Raw genomic sequence first — 20,219 nt, 5'->3', positions numbered from 1 at the left:
GGAGAACACCCCACTCTTACCATTTTACTTGCCCTAGCAGAGCTGGTCAGGCTGTTTTCATGTTATCCAGACGTTGGTGACTAACTGTGCTGCTGGAAACTATTTAATTGCGTTTTTTTGTCAAAATTTACTGACACCGGCCATATTTAACAGGGGTTTCAGGATTCGTAAATTCGTCAGTTATTCTGCAATCTCTGGCACACTCAGAAGAGAGTGCTTTGAAATCGGAGTAGATGGCCAGATTGAATTTATGTACATATTTTGTTAAGACATGTAGCTAGCTAGCTCTGCAGGTAGCTAACCAACCAGATTCAATGTTAGCTAGCTAACATTAGGCTATAGCTAGCCAAGCAAATAGCTCTGAGTAACAAATAATTAGATCATGAGGTTCTTACTGTGGAATGCAGTGTTATTTGCCAGACATGATGGGACCCATCTGGTTCAACAAGTTGATTTAAGTTTGCTAAAAGCTCCTGGAAACACTGGATAATCATCAAGACTCTTAGAAGAATGTTCTATGGACAGATGAGTCAAAAGTATAACCTTTTGGATGACATTTTACATTTACATTTAAGTCATTTAGCAGATGCTCTTATCCAGAGCGACTTACAAATTGGTGCATTCACCTTATGACATCCAGTGGAACAGTCACTTTACAATAGTGCATCTAAATCTTAAAGGGGGGGTGAGAGGGATTACTTATCCTATCCTAGGTATTCCTTAAAGAGGTGGGGTTTCAGGTGTCTCCGGAAGGTGGTGATTGACTCCGCTGTCCTGGCGTCGTGAGGGAGTTTGTTCCACCATTGGGGGGCCAGAGCAGCGAACAGTTTTGACTGGGCTGAGCGGGAGCTGTACTTCCTCAGTGGTAGGGCGGCAAGCAGGCCAGAGGTGGATGAACGCAGTGCCCTTGTTTGGGTGTAGGGCCTGATCAGAGCCTGGAGGTACTGAGGTGCCGTTCCCCTCACAGCTCCGTAGGCAAGCACCATGGTCTTGTAGCGGATGCGAGCTTCAACTGGAAGCCAGTGGAGAGAATGGAGGAGCGGGGTGATGTGAGAGAACTTGGGAAGGTTGAACACCAGACGGGCTGCGGCGTTCTGGATGAGTTGAAGGGGTTTAATGGCACAGGCAGGGAGCCCAGCCAACAGCGAGTTGCAGTAATCCAGACGGGAGATGACAAGTGCCTGGATTAGGACCTGCGCCGCTTCCTGTGTGAGGCAGGGTCGTTCTCTGCGGATGTTGTAGAGCATGAACCTACAGGAACGGGCCACCGCCTTGATGTTGGTTGAGAACGACAGGGTGTTGTCCAGGATCACGCCAAGGTTCTTAGCGCTCTGGGAGGAGGACACAATGGAGTTGTCAACCGTGATGGCGAGATCATGGAACGGGCAGTCCTTCCCCGGGAGGAAGAGCAGCTCCGTCTTGCCGAGGTTCAGCTTGAGGTGGTGATCCGTCATCCACACTGATATGTCTGCCAGACATGCAGAGATGCGATTCGCCACCTGGTCATCAGAAGGGGGAAAGGAGAAGATTAATTGTGTGTCGTCTGCATAGCAATGATAGGAGAGACCATGTGAGGTTATGACAGAGCCAAGTGACTTGGTGTATAGCGAGAATAGGAGAGGGCCAAGAACAGAGCCCTGGGGGACACCAGTGGTGAGAGCGCGTGGTGAGGAGACAGATTCTCGCCACGCCACCTGGTAGGAGCGACCTGTCAGGTAGGACGCAATCCAAGCGTGGGCCGCGCCGGAGATGCCCAACTCGGAGAGGGTGGAGAGGAGGATCTGATGGTTCACAGTATCGAAGGCAGCCGATAGATCTAGAAGGATGAGAGCAGAGGAGAGAGAGTTAGCTTTAGCAGTGCGGAGCGCCTCCGTGATACAGAGGAGAGCAGTCTCAGTTGAATGACTAGTCTTGAAACCTGACTGATTTGGATCAAGAAGGTCATCCAGAGAGAGATAGCGGGAGAGCTGGCCAAGGACGGCACGTTCAAGAGTTTTGGAGAGAAAAGAAAGAAGGGATACTGGTCTGTAATTGTTGACATCGGAGGGATCGAGTGTAGGTTTTTTCAGAAGGGGTGGAACTCTCGCTCTCTTGAAGACGGAAGGGACGTAGCCAGCGGTCAGGGATGAGTTGATGAGCGAGGTGAGGTAAGGGAGAAGGTCTCCGGAAATGGTCTGGAGAAGAGAGGAGGGGATAGGGTCAAGCGGGCAGGTTGTTGGGCGGCCGGCCGTCACAAGACGCTAGATTTCATCTGGAGAGAGAGGGGAGAAAGAGGTCAGAGCACAGGGTAGGGCACTGTGAGCAGAACCAGCGGTGTCGTTTGACTTAGCAAACGAGGATCGGATGTCGTCGACCTTCTTTTCAAAATGGTTGACGAAGTCGTCTGCAGAGAGGGAGGAGGGGGGGGGGGAGGATTCAGGAGGGAGGAGAAGGTGGCAAAGAGCTTCCTAGGGTTAGAGGCAGATGCTTGGAATTTAGCGTGGTAGAAAGTGGCTTTAGCAGCAGAGACAGAGGAGGAAAATGTAGAGAGGAGGGAGTGAAAGGATGCCAGGTCCGCAGGGAGGCGAGTTTTCCTCCATTTCCGCTCGGCTGCCCGGAGCCCTGTTCTGTGAGCTCGCAATGAGTCATCGAGCCACGGAGCGGGAGGGGAGGACCGAGCCGGCCTGGAGGATAGGGGACATAGAGAGTCAAAGGATGCAGAGAGGGAGGAGAGGAGGGTTGAGGAGGCAGAATCAGGAGATAGGTTGGAGAAGGTTTGAGCAGAGGGAAGAGATGATAGGATGGAAGAGGAGAGAGTAGCGGGGAAGAGAGAGCGAAGGTTGGGACGGCGCGATACCATCCGAGTAGGGGCAGTGTGGGAGGTGTTGGATGAGAGCGAGAGGGAAAAGGATACAAGGTAGTGGTCGGAGACTTGGAGGGGAGTTGCAATGAGGTTAGTGGAAGACCAGCATCTAGTAAAGATGAGGTCGAGCGTATTGCCTGCCTTGTGAGTAGGGGGGGAAGGTGAGAGGGTGAGGTCAAAAGAAGAGAGGAGTGGAAAGAAGGAGGCAGAGAGGAATGAGTCAAAGGTAGACGTGGGGAGGTTAAAGTCGCCCAGAACTGTGAGAGGTGAGCCGTCCTCAGGAAAGGAGCTTATCAAGGCATCAAGCTCATTGATGAACTCTCCGAGGGAACCTGGAGGGCGATAAATGATAAGGATGTTAAGCTTGAAAGGGCTGGTAACTGTGACAGCATGGAATTCAAAGGAGGCAATAGACAGATGGGTAAGGGGAGAAAGAGAGAATGACCACTTGGGAGAGATGAGGATCCCGGTGCCACCACCCCGCTGACCAGAAGCTCTCGGGGTGTGCGAGAACACGTGGGCGGACGAAGAGAGAGCAGTAGGAGTAGCAGTGTTGTCTGTGGTGATCCATGTTTCCGTCAGTGCCAAGAAGTCGAGCGACTGGAGGGAGGCATAGGCTGAGATGAACTCTGCCTTGTTGACCGCAGATCGGCAGTTCCAGAGGCTACCGGAGACCTGGAACTCCACGTGGGTCGTGCGCGCTGGGACCACCAGATTAGGGTGGCCGCGGCCACGCGGTGTGGAGCGTTTGTATGGTCTGTGCAGAGAGGAGAGAACAGGGATAGACAGACACATAGTTGACAGGCTACAGAAGAGGCTACGCTAATGCAAAGGAGATTGGAATGACAAGTGGACTACACGTCTCGAATGTTCAGAAAGTTAAGCTTACGTAGCAAGAATCTTATTGACTAAAATTATTAAAATGATACAGTACTGCTGAAATAGGCTAGCTGGCAGTGGGTGCGTTGTTGACACTACACTAATCAAGTCGTTCCGTTGAGTGTAATAGTTTCTGCAGTGCTGCTATTCGGGGGCTAGCTGGCTAGCTAATAGTGTAGTTTACGTTACGTTGCGTTAAAAGAACGACAATAGCTAGCTAGCTAACCTAGAAAATCGCTCTAGACTACACAATTATCTTTGATACAAAGACGGCTATGTAGCTAACTATGTAGCTAGCTACGATCAAACAAATCAAACCATTGTACTGTAATGAAATTAAATGAAAATGTGATACTACCTGTGAATGCGACCGGGTTGTGAGTCATTTCGGTAGACGTTGGCTAGCTGTTGGCTAGCTGTTGGTTAGCTAGCAGAGTCTCCTACGTTAAGGACGACAAATAGCTGGCTAGCTAACCTCGGTAAATTAAGATAATCACTCTAAGACTACACACTCTAAACCTAAACTACACAATTATCTTGGATACGAAGATACGAAGACAGCAAAGACAGCTATGTAGCTAGCTAACACTACACTAATCAAGTCGTTCAGTTGAGTGTAATAGTTTCTCCAGTGCAGCTAATCAGTGGACGTTAGCTAGCTGGCTAGTGAAGACTACGTTAGGACGGCGAAATACGATAATTACGCAATTATCTTTGATACAAAGACGGCTATGTAGCTAGCTGAGAAGAAATTGCTAAGATTAGACAAATCAAACCGTTGTGCTATAATGAAATATAATGAAATGTAATGAAATGTAATGAAAAAGTTATACTACCTGCGGGAGCGAAGTGCCGATGCGACCACTCGCTCCAACCCGGAAGTTAAGGACCCGGACATGGGTCCCATTTATAACTGGCGGAATCCAAACACTACAGTCGTGGCCAAAGGTTTTGATAATGAAACTAATATAATGATAATAATTAAATATTGATAATGAAATATTAATTTTCACAAAGTCTGCTGCCTCAGTGTTTTTAGACATTTTAGTCAGATTTTACTACGGAATACTGAAGTATAATTACAAGCATTTCAGAAGTGTCAAAGGCTATAATTGGCAATTACATGAAGTTGATGCAAAGAGTAAATATTTGCAGTGTTGACCCTTCTTTTTCAAGACCTCTGCAATCTGCCCTGGCAGGCTGTCAATTAACTTCTGGGCCACAACCTGACTGATGTCAGCCCATTCTTGCATAGTCAGAATTTGTGGGGTTTTGTTTGTCCACCCGCCTCTTGAGGATTGACCACAAGTTCTCAATGGGATTAAGGTCTGGTGAGTTTCCTGGCCATGGACCCAAAACATTGATGTTTTGTTCCCCAAGACACTTAGTTATCACGTTTGCCTTATGGCAAGGTGCTCCATCATGCTGGAAAAGGCATTGTTCATCACCAAACTGTTCCTGGATGGTTGGGAGAAGTTGCTCTCAGAGGATGTGTTGGTACCATTCTTTATTCATGGCTGTGTTCTTAGGCAAAATTGTGAGTGAGCCCACTCCCTTGCCTGAGAAGCAACCCCACACATGAATGGTCTCAGGATGCTCTACTCTTGGCATGACACAGGACTGATGGTAGCTCTCAACTTGTCTTCTCCGGACAAGCTTTTTTCCAGGTGCCCCAAACAATTGGAAAGGGGATTCATCAGAGAAAATGACTTTACCCCAGTCCTCAGCAGTGCAATCCCTGTACCTTTTGGAGAATATCAGTCTGTCCCTGGTGTTTTTCGTGGATAAAAGTTGCTTCTTTGCTGCTCTTCATGACACCAGGCCATCCTCCAAAAGTCTTTGCCTCACTGTTGGTGCAGTTGCACTCACACCTGTCTGCTGCCATTCCTGAGAAAGCACTGCACTGGTGCTGCCCCGATTCTGCAGCTGAATCAACTTTAGGAGACGGTCCTGGCGCTTACTGGACTTTCTTGGGTGCCCTGATGCCTTCTTCGAAACAATTGAACCGCTCTCCTTGAAGTTCTTGATGATCCGATAAATAGTTGATTTAGGTGCAATCTTGCTGGCAGCAATATCCTTGCCTGTGAAGCCCTTTTTGTGCAAAGCAATGATGACGGCACATGTTTCCTTGCAGGTAACCATGGTTGACAGAGGAAGAACAATGATTCCAAGCACCACCCTCCTTTTGAAGCTTCCAGTCTGTTATTCAAACTCAGTCAGCATGACAGAGTGATCTCCAGCCCAGTCCTCGTCAACACTCACACCTGTGTTAACAAGAGAATCTCTGACATGATGTCAACTGGTCCTTTTGTGCCAGGGCTGAAATGCAGTGGAAATGTTTTTGGGGGATTCAGTTAATTTGCATGGCAAAGAGGGACTTTGCAATTAATTGCAATTCATCTGATCCCTCTTCATAACATTCAGGAGGGTATGCAAATTGCCATCATACAAACTGAGGCAGCAGACTTTGTGAAAATAAATATTAGTGCCATTCTCAAAACTTTTGGCCACGACTGTACATTCCACAGTAAGAACCTGAAACAGAGAACAATATGGTATTCGTGAGAAGTGTGGTATTAGTTTGTAGACCAAGCGGTTGGACGCTACAGACGTTTTCATGAGTAGACTGATGTTTGAGATGTCTTCTGGTCTGACAAACAGATGTGGAGGGCCTACATCGGTGGATGCGGTGGATTGAGGGGACACATACAAAGTGATTTTTGTAGCAGGTTAGTAGAGGATTTTCCCTAATCCTAACCCTTTTCTTAACCTTAATCTCAGTCTCTTTACCTGCTATGTTAATTATCCAAACTTGCTGAGTAAGTTCTACTGACCTGCTACGAAAAATGTCCTTATGTCTGGTATCTCGCAAGTCCACTGTCAGCGGTGTCTCTACTTGCCACTTGCCTGCATTGGTCTAGACTGAGGTAGTTTGTTTCACAGCCATGGGGATATGAATCATCTGACAGCCCAGGCTACACATACATGCACACAGAGAGGCACACTTGGCCTGCTAGCCATCCGTCCTCATCAGAAGGAACACACTGCTAAACACACAGCCCTACAAGGGAGAGAGTGACCTTGCTGCCCAAACGGAGACAGGTTTGTGTGTATTTGTCCTGTGTTTGTGTGTGTGTGCATGTGTTCCACCCAAAGGACTCCCTTGAAATAAACCATAATTGATCAGTGATGATCACGACGTGAACATTGTCGTGAGTGCCGATGATTCAGGCAGTGACTTTCAAGGCCATTTTATACAGGACACTCAACAAAGCGTTAGTGGTGCCTCATTAAAAGTTTGACTCTAGTTTTGTGCACTCGGTTTCCCATAATGGCCAGTCACACTATTATTAAACATAAAATAAATAAACATCATTTATGACTATGTCCCTAATGGAACCCTATTCCCTAATATAGTGCACTACTTTTGACCAAAGCTGTGTTAAAAAGTAGTGCATTATGTAGGGAATAGTGTGCTATTTGGGTTGCAATTTTAAGCACCCCTTACTCTGCTTGATTAATGATCCTAGTTGTTAGCCCAAAACTGCTCTAAACTCTCTGCTAGCCATTTGTTGAAACGTCTGTCTGGCATTGGGAGGGAGAACTGGCGCTATGTTAAACATGTATGTCCTAACAAAAGTTGCAGAGAAGATTTAGCTAATTCATTCACGTCATTAAAGTAACTGCACAGTGTTCCCAGATATAAGTGTATATCAAAGTGAGGAAGGCTGTCTGAGGGTCATATCGTTGGAATGGTTGGTATTCATGATTAGTTGAGTGTGTCATTACTTCAACTTGTCCCTTATTTAAGCCCTAGTGTAATTGCATTGGCGTCTGTGAGGAGAGATTGTTCCCCATATATTAGCTACAGTCTATCTGTATGCAGAGGGGAGCTTACATTCGTTTTTTAGAATGAAGAGTAGGATGCAGACTTTTGATTGATTTAACGGTGGCATAGCAAGTAATTAGATTTGTGGGAGATAAGCAATCTGTTGCATTGTCAATTATTCAACCAGTGTTGGCTGTTTACTGGGAAACAACAGTATGGCCCCTAGAGATTGAATTGCATTTAGACAAAAGGTAATGTCTCTCAGTACAAAATGTAACCTGATGGTGTCTGTGACCTATGAAATCATTGTGTCATCTCAACAACAATCTATGAGTTAACTCGATTGTCTGTCAGGAAGGAGACACAGGCACAGCACTACGTTGGAATCGTCAATGAGGCCTAAACCAGTCACATTGGCATTAAAAAAGAGTAAAGTATGCAACAATGCTCACCTCGTCCGGCTGGAATTAGCCAGGACCAAAATGTGGTTGTAAGCCAAAATTATGTATGTGAAAGTATATTCCACTGTCAAACCGACTAGAGCGTCCATCCCATGCCAGGAAGTAGATTTGTTTTGCAAGATAACTCATTAAACCCCCTAGTCATCGAGCTCTGGCATCTTTTCGGCCGGAAGTTGCATCCATTGTATTTTCGATGCGCAAAGTCTTCTGATGCCAGAAGTGACATCCGGATGAGATAGAGGGTTAGGGGTGGGGGGGGGGGGTAAATGCTTATTTAAAATGTTTACGGGCTTTCACACAGTGCAGACTGGGGAGAACAGGCTGTGGGGAGAGGCTGTAGAAACCTCCAGCCGACAGAGTGCTTAGAGCTCCAGCCTATTGATTTACTGGACGGCACTGGCCTGAGCTGCTCCAATGGGAAGAAAAGGGGAAATGCGTCTCCACATCTTGAGACTTTTCAGAAACATCACTGCTCCAAAGCTGGTTCATTGAAGATAAGATAACCATTCTGAATTGACTTTAGGTTTGAAGTCATTATTTAGACAGCAAGGAGTTGTAAATGTTTAATTAATATTTGAGTTATATCACTGCTTCATCATTGTTTCAGGTCTTCTCTCACACAATTGAGCTCTGGAATGGTACATTTATATTTGAGTTGTTGAAATGATCGCTCTACCGCAAGAGGTGTCTTTTATTTCTTGTAAATATATATGTACATCTTTATGTTGTAAAGGCGTATGTGCGATAAAGCATTTTATTGATATATTTACTGTCAAGGATAGCAGTAATCAATAAGCAAATCCTTGCTTTGTGGGTTCGGTTTACTATATCTCTTGCCATTCATTTTGCGTTGTAACAAAGGACACGGGTATAAATCATGGATGTACACTGAGCGTACAGAGAGGCCACAGTAGCTTTCTCTAAGCACTAGCGTTCAGCTGAACACTCCCCAGGGGTCTACTGGGATGACTGGATCCATTTCCTGCATTTCCTGCTAATCCCTGGTATCTTCCTGCAGCTGCCACCAGCACCACCGCTGTGGTGAAGACCTCCAGCCACATGACACGCTGTAGTGACAGCCAGAAAAACTACTGCGTAAATGGAGGGGAGTGCTTCACCCTGGACATCACCCCTGGCAGGTCCAAGTTCCTCTGCAGGTAGGACATGATGAAACACAACACCATCCACACCACACACTGTACTATACTATGCAGACTATGTTTGACTTTATGCTTAATACAATTCCTGATGGCTTAAAGCTGCTGTTTCTAAATATTTAATTGTGCTCCATGATGTATCATTATAGAATTTGCCGGTGGCCGACTTCAGCACACTACTTTGCTATTTTGTACATGTCAAGAAGTAGCACATGCTGATACAGTAGATGCAGTCATAACATTTACCATCTATCATGTTTGAAGTCATGGTCTTTTAGAATGCAGTATGTCTAGCCCCATTTATGCCTGCTAGATTAGGCCCCAGAGCTTTTCAGGCCCAAACTGTGCCTAGTTTAGAGGAAAGTGCAAAGTATTTTTAACAGTAAAGCAAAGGTGTCAGCTGAATGTTTTAAACTGAATTAAACAAATCCAAAGACCTGAGCAGAGATGAAAGTGAGACACATCATGGCGGTGTACATATGTACTGCCTCAGCACTTTGAAATGTCTTTTTGGGAGGATGGGGAGGAGCAGTAGGGGAGGATGTTCTAATGGACGCTTTGCATGACACTAACTGGGCTAAGCAACAGGGAGAGCATGGAGAGCAGAGCAGGTGGAGGTCCCTATCCACATGCTCCTTTGCCCCCCTACATTATTAATGCCGGCTCCTTTCATCGCAACAGCCCAACCGCTGCACTCCATTTAAGAAAAACGAATCCCTGATCTGTTGCATTTATGAGATTTTCTTTCTGTATTCTTCCCCATTTCATTGTTCACTTTGTAACCTTAGCGCTGGGTCATGTTCATTAGGCACCAAATGTAACTAAACAGACTGTAATAGGGAGGGACTACCTGGACTTGTCCAATAAGACACGGTCATTTTAGTTTGTTGTTGTGAAACGGTTTACGGTTTAATGCCCTTGAACATTTTCCATTGTCATGTCATGCCCTACTAGAATTGATTTATGCAGCAATGACTCTGTTGTCTGACATTGTGCTGATGTCAGGATCAGCCGTGTTCTTACAGTAGGACATTGATTTATGCTCCAGACATCTATATTTGACAAGATAATCTCTTGTTGTCAAGATTCATATAAAATCTATCTGAGTTCAGCCCTGATTTAAGGCAACCAAGCGATAGAATTCAGGGCTTGCATTTCCAATTTGCATCATTACATCTGACCCTGTCAAAAGAACTGGTAATCACAGCTGGACTGGCTTGTTGGATTCTTTCTGCATCTCACTCCACAATCTCTTCTATATTTGACTAATCACCTATCTCCATCATTGTCATTCATATAAAATCTATCTGAAGACATTGAGGTGGTGATAGCCAAGGATCAAGAAAAGATCACTTTGGGTCTTGGGCCTTTGGGTCTGGGCCATCCACATACATAAGACAGACTCCACCGACAGATTAGCAAGACATTACTCAGCCTCCTGCTTTGTCATCAGACACCAGATGATCTGCCAGTCTTCGCCCCTAACCCTCACGTTAATTCCCGCTTCAGTACACAAACAACTTACAAACGAAGAATCGTCAAAAAAGGCAGATTTTAAAAAAAAACTGAGCATTGGTCAGTTCAAAAGTACCAATCACTGTCTCCCCCAGAGCCAGACGGCCAATACATCCAGACAATTGTTGTGTGTGTGTGTGTGTGTGTGTGTGTGTGTGTGTGTGTGTGTGTGTGTGTGTGTGTGTGTGTGTGTGTGTGTGTGTGTGTGTGTGTGTGTGTGTGTGTGTGTGTGTGTGTGTGTGTGTGTGTGTGTGTGTGTGTGTGTGTGTGTGTGTGTGTGTGTGTGTGTGTGTGGAGTGGAGTAGAACGGCATACAAATTACTAATAGACACACATACACACTCATCCTGACTCGATTTCCTTTCTTGATGGATCAAAAGAGGTTGATAATCAGACTTATTCAGGCATGGAGTCCACAGCTAAGGCGTCTCGCTAGTGGGACAACTTCCGGTGACACTGGAGGGCGCACAATTCAAATAAATAATCGTTAAAAATGATGGATATTAAACATTTAGGTACATACAAGTGTCTATTGGATGAAAGCTTAAATTCTTGTTAATCTAACTGCACTGTCCGATTTACAGTAGCTATTACAGTGAAAGCATGCCCTGCGATTGTTTGAGGACGGTGCCCCACATCAAAATATTTTTCCACCGCCACAGGTTTCACAAATAGCGATTAAATATTCACTTACTTTTTGAAAATCCTCCTCTGATTTGTCATCCAAAGTGTCCCAGCTACAACATGTAGTGCCGTTTTGTTAGATAAAATCCTTCTTTATATCCCAAAAAGTCATTTTAGTTGGCCATATCGATTTGAGTAATCCACTCGTTCAACATGCAGAGATAGGAATCTGAAAATCTACCCCTAGACTTTGTTTCAACAAGTCAAAATACATTTCTATTGACTCCTCAGATAACCTAAAATGTAATCAAACTATACAGTTTCATACGGAAAGAAGTATGTTCAATAGGAAACTTAGTACAGGGACACAGTCTTGGAAATGTGGGTATGCACGCAAGATGAAGACAGAACCCACCAGCTAAAATCAAACTGATATTTCTCATTCGTTTTGGAACAAGCCTGAAACCTTGAACATAGACTGCTGACACCCTGTGAAAGCCATAGAAATTGCATCCTGGGAGCTAGAATTCATTATGCCCATGTACTTTCCATTGTAAGAGAAGAAGATGGTCTCAAAAAAACAAAAGTCAGATTGGTTGTTCTTTGGATCTTCTCCTACCATATATATTGTGTTATAGTCTCCTACATTATTTTAACATTTCTACAAACTTCAACGTGTGTTCTTTACAAAGGTACCAATTATATGCATATCCTTGCTTCAGGGCCTGAATAACAGACAGTTTACTTGGGACACGTCAGTCAGGTGGAAATTTAGAAAAAAAGGACCCTAGCCCAAAGAAGTTTTAATTAAATCTCCCTGGAATCAGAATGCATGAGCCAAACATTTGCTGAATTTCGAGGCCTGTGAATAAGACATTGATTGAGACTTTTCTCTCAAGTACATATGAACTGGCAATGGTTGCAAGACATATCAGTTTCCTTGACAACACCAGCGATGCACGTGAGTCTTCTGTAGATCTGGTGTAAACTCATCTTCTCTTCTTCCTTGTCTTCTGTTTGTGACTTTTTTGTTTCCCTCTCAGGTGTCCAAATGAATTTACTGGTGATCGCTGTCAAAACTACGTAATGGCCAGCTTCTACAGTACGTCTATTTTCTCTCCCTGTCTGTGCTTGTGATTGGAGCATGCTCAATCAGCGCTACTTCCTGTTGCTTCATTTTTTTATGTTGTATGTATCCAAAACGGTAGCTAACGCACTTTTGTACGTTGCGATGTTCCATACATTTGACCTTAATTTAGCACCCCAAAACATAATACTTCCAGGTCAACTGTAATATGAATAACACTGTAAGGCACAATTTCTCCCCTTTCCAGCAAAATCAATGACGAGACCTTGATGATGCCCATCTCTGCATGATCGTCCTTTTAAAAATGGTGGGTGGGGAAGCAAACGCTACTGCGTCTTAGTGAAAGGGGAGATATGTCGTATGAGGAAACGGCATTTTTCACCCGCCCAACTTATTAACTCTAAAATGTAAATATAACACGATAAAGAGTTTATATAATGTGTCATTACATACCTATGTAAAGGTTTGTGTCGATTTTGAATATGGTTTTCAAGGGGGCGCTAAATTTATCTTCACAAATCAACTGTGGCTGTCACAGTTTTTGAGAGTCATGATGGCTCGCAGTGATTACGCAAAAACTAACAATGGATTGAATTAACTATTGATGAACTCACGAGTAATTCCCTTTACACTCACCATTACACTCACCATTGATGATTTCTTGTTTTGGAAAGAGGCACAGAGTTGAATAATGTGTGCAGTACGTTACGTTACGAGACTTAGTTCACATCCCGGACGTTGATGCCAACACAGTCGCTACAGTCCCATTAGTTTTCATTGCAGCCTCGTTTAAATGCTGCAGTTGCGCAAATGTGTACGGATCGGGGTTAGTCACCGTTACCTGTTTCTCGCATGTCCATTTTTTTGGCCTTGTTTTGTAGAGTTGGATGAAATTTAAAGCAGTTCATTATAGTTTCCTGATATTGTGTTAGTTATGTCATGATTGAATGGAACAATAATAGAAGAAAGATGGGGAAATGAACACTCAAATTTATGGATATTCAACTTTCCAAACTTGAACCTTCAAATAGGAGGCAGGGGACAGTGTTGTTTGCTGTACTAAAAAAGCTCTATATCACTACTTACTGCCTTTGAAAGGAAACAACCTAAGCCTGCAATGTATTTTATAACCTGAAGAGCAATAACACTTCTGGGAGGTGGGTGGGGGTCATTGTGGATTATGGAGGCACTGTAAAAACCGGAACAGAGACCTCTTTGATGTCATGGAAAGGCAAGAGAGGGAGAGAGGCAGCCGCCCAGGCAACGGCCCCAGTGCACTTTATCACTGTGACTTACCCACTCACCTTACTGTCCAATTACCATAGGTTACCTGGCAACAGTTGTGGTGCGTGGGTAAAATCACTGAGGAAGCCAAGCCAAGCCAGTTAAAAAGCCATATTACAGCCTGTGTTTTGATCATTTAGTTGTTTGCTCTATAAAGGGTGATTTATACTTCGTCTATTGACATGTCTGTAGACAGTTGGCGCAGTGACATCATGAACATTCTATTGTCGTCCGACATCAAACTTGTCGTTGACATTATGAAAAAGTATAAACACAAAAACAACAGGCTGCACGACATCAGCACCCTTGTGGTCCAAAATAGCATAACTGGTGTATTTTAACACCAATAAACCCTTCCATTTAAAAATGTATTTAGTATATGTCAATCTAGCAAACCAGGCAACTAAAGCAACTCTCTTGTTAGCTAGCTAACTAACGTTAGTTCAAATAATGACCATATCATAGCTGACAACATCTTAACTTTAGAACATTTTTATTGATTATTACAGGAAAATAAACTCACAAAAATATCATTATTGTCAAGTTAATGGTGAGCAAATGAAAGAAAATAGCTTACTTTCTGGTGAAATAAAAGTAGGGCATTCTACATGAGGATTTTAAAACTTGAGCATTGTCTCGTTGCTGACTTAGTCAGGTAACCATGACAACGGACGCAGCGACAGGGTCAAAGTTGAACTTTTTTTCATCTGCCTGCAACAAGGAAACGGACAGTCGCAGCGACGGTCTACAGACATTCAACAGGAGTATAAATTAAATATAATTTGAACCAGCAACACTTGTCACATTCCAGTTGTCTAGAGACATGTCGATAGCCAAAGTATTAGCAAGCTTTAACCCATTCGTTCATACACCACCATGATATACAATGATGCTGAGACAACAAAAAGACAACAGTCACATATAGGCCTGTAACAGTGACCGTATTACCGCCACACCGGTGGTCATGAAGGCAGTCATAATCCATGTGACCATTTATTCACGGTAATGAGGCTTCTCCAAGCTCTGTTGCTGCTGCTGATGGTCATTCGTATTAGCATGTTGCGCAACATTACTATAAGCTGTGCAGTTGCATGAGAAAACAGAGTGATGGCTTCTAAGAAAAAGAGGAGGATCCCATCAGCTCTCTATAGAATTAGGCTACTACATTGATTTCTCAAGTTTCATAATATTAAAGACATTGCTTCTCTTTACAGCAGGAGTACAGCCTACCTGGCTGGCATGAAAATGAATCACGGGAAAAGTGTCCTCCATTCTCTATTTAAGTGCGTAGTTGACATGCATTTTAACCCCTGCCCCTGTTTCCAGACAGGCTCATGATAACGGTCCATTCTAAATCAAAACAAATTTCACACATACATAATTTAGTAGATGTAAAGACACGATTAAATCAAGAATAATCAGATGGGTGACAATATTAGCCTATCACTTGTGAATGATATATTATCACTTGTGAATGATGCCCAGTGTAAGGCAAGACATAATTACATAATTTTTTCTAATTTTCTAATCACAGTCGCACACCTCGTGTTTGTATAACAACTAAAGTGGACAAAATTACTTCTTAAGATTAAGCACATTAATCCGCTTTACAAGGGATGTAGAGCCTAACTGGCATACATAAGCAGGGCGTGAGTTTCAAGTTTGGCGAAGATTAATTTCTCCATAAAATGACCCTTCATAATACAAGCACTACATGCATAATTGCATTTGAGGTCATTTATGATAATGGATGCGCGCAGTTGCCTCCCCGGTGTGTCTGTCTTCACTTGTAGCCTGTGAGAAAGCCCCGATCACATGATGGAGAGCCATGTGAGTGAGAAGTGCTTCATAGCGGCACTCAGGGAGAAGGGAATTATAATTATTATATTCGGCCCAAAGGCAAAACGGACACTGATTTTTTTAGGGGGCATTACAGCCACACAAGGCATTGGGGGCATTATCAAGTGTTTGTCAAATTGTGAACGAGAAACTGATGAAGTCTATACAGCACAAAACAAGGCAGAGCTCATGCCTTTCATGCAACTTTTTTCAAATAATCATTTGTCTCATTATGCAGCCTTTGAATGTATTAAAAATCAAAACATATAGCCCAACAATTGTAGAATAACTAAAGTTACGTTAATAACTCTAAATTATTATTATGACTTCTTTTACCTTTATTTAACTAAGCAAGTCAGTTCTTATTTACAATGACGGCCTACCCGGGATGACGCTGGGACATTGTGCACCGCCCTGTGGGACTCCCCATCACAGACATGGTTATCTGAAATGACAGTTTTTCTTAGGAAGTGATTTGATTGGTGTGAAGCCAAAACCAAACTAGCCACACTTGGGGACATTTTGCTGCACCAGGACAACCCCCAGTTGAGCTTAGCTGAAGGGAAGCCAAGTGTTTGCTGGCATCAATCAATCAAATGCTACAACGGCAACATCTTATACTCTTTTGTTACCGACAGGCATCAGATACTTTGACTACAAATCAAATCAAATTTTATTCACATACACATATTTAGCAGATGTTATTGCAGGTGTAGCAAAAATGCTTGTGTTTTTAGCTCTAACAGTGCAGTAGTATCTAACAATTCACAACAATACACAGAAATCTAAAAGTAAAAGAATGGAATTTAAATATTAAGATGAACAATGTCAGAGTGGCATTGACTAAAATACATTAGAATACGGTATATACAGTTGAAGTCTGATGTTAACATACACTTAGGTTGGAGTCATTAAAACTCATTTTTCAACCACTCAACAAATTTCTTGCTAACAAACTATAGTTTTGGCAAGTCAGTTAGGACATCTACTGTGTGCATGACACAAGTCATTTGTCCAACAATTGTTTTCACTTATAAGTACCTGTATCACAATTCCAGTAGGTCAGAAGTTTCCATACACTAAGTTGACTGTGCCTTAAAACAGCTTGGAAAATTCCAATGAAAATTCCAATTGTCATGGCTTTAGAAGCTTCTGATAGGCTATTTTACATCATTTGAGTCAATTGGAGGTGTACTTGTGGATGTATTTCAAGGCTTACCTTCCAACTCTGTGCCTCTTTGCTTGACATCATGGGAAAATCAAAAGAAATCAGCCAAGACCTCAGAAAAAACATTGTAGACCTCCACAAGTCTGGTTCATCCTTGGAGGTAAACGCCTGAAGGTACCACGTTCATCTTTACAAACAATAGTATGCAAGTATAAACACCATGGGACCACGCAGCCGTCATACCGCTCAGGAAGAAGACGCGTTCTGTCTCCTAGAGATGAACGTACTTTGGTGCGAAAAGTGCAAATCAATTCCAGAACAACAGAATGTCAACAGAACAACAAAAATTCCAGCTCAGCAAGGAAGAAGCCACTTTTCCAAAACCGCCATAAAAAAGCCACACTACAGTTTGCAACTTCAAATGGGTACAAAGAACATACTTTTGGAGGAATGTCCTCTTGTCTGATGAAACAAAAATAGAACTGTTTGGCCATAATGACCATCGTAATGTTTGGAGGAAAAATAAATGGGGAGGCTTGCAAGCCGAAGAACACCGAAGAACAACAACCGTGAAGCACGGGGGTGGCATCATAATGTTGTGGGGGTGCTTTGCTGCAGGAGGGACTTGTGCACTTCACAAAATAGATGGCATCATGAGGTAGGAAAATTATGTGGATATATTGAAGCAACATCTCAAGACATCAGTCAGGAAGTTAAAGCTTGGTCACAAATGGGTCTTCCAAATGGACAATGACCCCAAGCATACTTCCAAAGTTGTGGCAAAATGGCTCAAGTACAAAGACAAGGTATTCGAGTGGCCATCACAAAGCCTTGACCTCAAGCCTATAGAACATTTGTGGGCAGATCTGAAAAAGTGTGTGCGAGCAAGGAGGCCTACAAACCTGAGTCAGTTACACCAGCTCTGTCATGAGGAATGTGTCAAAATTCACCCAACTTATTGTGGGAAGCTTGTGGAAGGATACCTGAAATGTTTGACCCAAGTTAAACAATTTAAAGGCAATGCTACCAAATACTATTTGAGTGTATGTAAACTTCTGACCCACTGGGAATGTGATGAAAGAAATTAAAGCTGAAATAAATCATTATCTCTAGCATTATTCTGTCATTTCACATTCTTAAAATAAAGTGATGATCCTAACTGACCTAAGACAGGGAATTTCTACTTTAAAAACTGAGTTTAAATATATTTGGCTAAGGTATATGTAAACTCTGAATTCAACTGTAAATATGAAATGAGTAAAAAATGATGTAAACATTATTAAAGTGACCAGTGATTCCATGTCGATGTACAGTACATACAGTAGGGCAGCAGCCTCTAAGGTGCCGGGTTGAGTAACCGGGTGGTAGCCGGATAGCGATGGCTATATAACATTATGATGGCCTTGAGATAGAAACAGCTTTGATGCACCTGTACTGATCTCGCCTTTAGGATGATAGTGGGGTGAACAGGCCGTGATGTAGGTGTTCTGATAGACAGACAGTCAAATCAAATTAAATTTGATTTGTCACATGCTCCGACCTTACAGTGAAATGCTTACTTACAATGAAGTTTAAATTTTTTAAATAATAATAATAATAGTAACAAATAATTAAAGAGCAGCAGTAAAATAACAATAGCGAGGCTATATATAGGGGGGTACCAGTACAGAGTCAATGTGCTGGGCCACCAGTTAGTCGAGGTAATTGAGGTAACATGTGCATGTAGGTAGAGTTATGAAAGTGACTGCATAGATAATAACAGAGAGTAGCAACAGTGTAAAAGATGGGGGGGGGCAATGCAAATAGTCTGGGTAGCCATTTGATTAGATGTTCAGGAGGCTTATGGCTTGGGGCTAGAAGCTGTTTAGAAGCCTCTTGTACCTAGACTTGGCACTCCGGTACCAGTGGCTGGAGTCTTGGACCATTTTTAGGGCCTTCCTCTGACCGCCTGGTATAGAGGTCCTGGATGGCAGGAAGCTTGGCCCCAGTGATGTACTGGGCCATACACACTACCCTCTGTAGTGCCTTGCGGTCAGAGGCCGAGCAGTTGCCATACCATGCAGTGATGCAACCAGTCAGGATGCTCTCGATGGTGCAGATGTAGAACCTTTTTGTCACATCTACTCCTGCCACACCCCCTAGTGGTCATCCAGTATATGCTTTACCTGCAGCTATTCGCTCCAGTACACTCTTTCTCTCTCTACCCCTCCCTTTCTATTTGTGTGTGATGGTGTGGTTGGAGACATGTGTGCTGGAGTCAAAGCAGATCTCTATCAGCTGCAACTCGTTCCATAAATCAAGACCTCTACAAATACCCATTCCTGCCAATTCCACTCTGCCAGATCGTAATCTCTGCTCAGTCAGTATCAGTCTAGCCTTTTGTTTATTCTCAAGATCCTGTTGCTGTGCTTTGCTCGTTTCCCTGCCTTACACCATTTTTGTCCCCTCCTTGTAGTTACTGCTCTGTCTCTGTCTCCTGTCTCCTGTTCCACATCTCACCACCAACCACCTTGCTCTGGATATCACTCACCACCATTACCTTGGATTCCCCTCAGGACCTGTTCCCCTGTTCTACTCAGCCAACTCTACAATCCTGTTTTTTGCAACTCATCTTAGCTACCCCGGTTCTGCACTCCCCATTTCTCTGTGATCAATAAACCTATTTGTGCATTCATCCCAGCTACTCTTCTGAGTCCGCTCTTGGGTTCCCCCCCTTCGCTCATCGTAACACTTTTGAGGATCTGAGGACCCATGCCACATTTTCAATCTCCTGAGGGGGAATAGGTTTTGTCGTGCCCTCTTGACCACTGTCTTGGTGTGCTTGGACCATGTGAGTTTGTTGGTGATGTGGACACCAAAGAACTTGAAGCTCTCAATCTGCTCCACTACAGCCCCATTGATGAGAATGGGGGTGTGCTCAGTCCTCCTTTTCCTGTAGTCTACAATTATCTCCTTTGTCTTGATTGATTGATTTTTTATTTATTTTACCTTTATTTAACGAGGCAAGTCAGTTAAGACTTAGGCCGTTTCAATGACGGCCTAGGAACAGTGGGTTAACTGCCTGCTCAGGGGCAGAACGACAGATTTGTACCTTGTCAGCTCAGGGATTTGAACTTGCAACCTTTCGGCTGCTAGTGCAACACTCTAACCACTAGGATACCCTGCCACCCCGTTGAGGGAGAGGTTGTTGTCCTGGCACCACACAGCCAGGTCTTTGACCTCCTCCCCATAGGCTGTCTCGTCGTTGTCGGTCATCAGGCCTATCATTGTTGGTGTTGTGCCTGGGCGTGCAGTCATAAGTGAACAGGGAGCACAGACTGAGCACACACCCCTGAGGGCCCCCATGTTGAGAATGCAGTGTGCCCGGCCCACCACAGGAGTCACTAGAGCCCGATGGGACAAGAGCATCCCTGCTGGCCAAACCCCCTGTAGTCCACGATCAGCTCCTTCATTTTGTTGACGTTGAGTTTATTTTCCTGGCACCATTCCGCCAGGGCCCTCACCTCCTCCCTGTAGGCCGTCTCGACATTGGTA

At 43.8% G+C, this 20,219-nt stretch overlaps 1 protein-coding gene across 3 annotated transcripts in view; it reads left to right on the top strand.

Annotated features, from left to right (window-relative positions):
- LOC124016661 (pro-neuregulin-1, membrane-bound isoform-like) overlaps positions 1-20,219 on the top strand; it is a 98,747-nt gene that overhangs the window by 58,965 nt on the left and 19,563 nt on the right. For 2 of the 3 annotated variants that reach the window (XM_046332203.1, XM_046332204.1), the window contains exon 2: positions 9,030-9,168. In XM_046332203.1, the coding sequence (XP_046188159.1) occupies positions 9,030-9,168 (139 nt within the window). Of the gene's footprint in view, positions 1-9,029; positions 9,169-12,350; positions 12,410-20,219 lie in introns of all 3 variants that reach the window. The other variant, XM_046332202.1, reaches the window with a different exon arrangement.

Source organism: Oncorhynchus gorbuscha, linkage group LGY (assembly GCF_021184085.1).
Source record: "Oncorhynchus gorbuscha isolate QuinsamMale2020 ecotype Even-year linkage group LGY, OgorEven_v1.0, whole genome shotgun sequence".
NCBI lineage: Eukaryota > Metazoa > Chordata > Actinopteri > Salmoniformes > Salmonidae > Oncorhynchus > Oncorhynchus gorbuscha.
The sequence above is the reverse complement of the archived record's forward strand: the minus strand, read 5'-3'. Positions and strand labels throughout refer to the sequence as shown.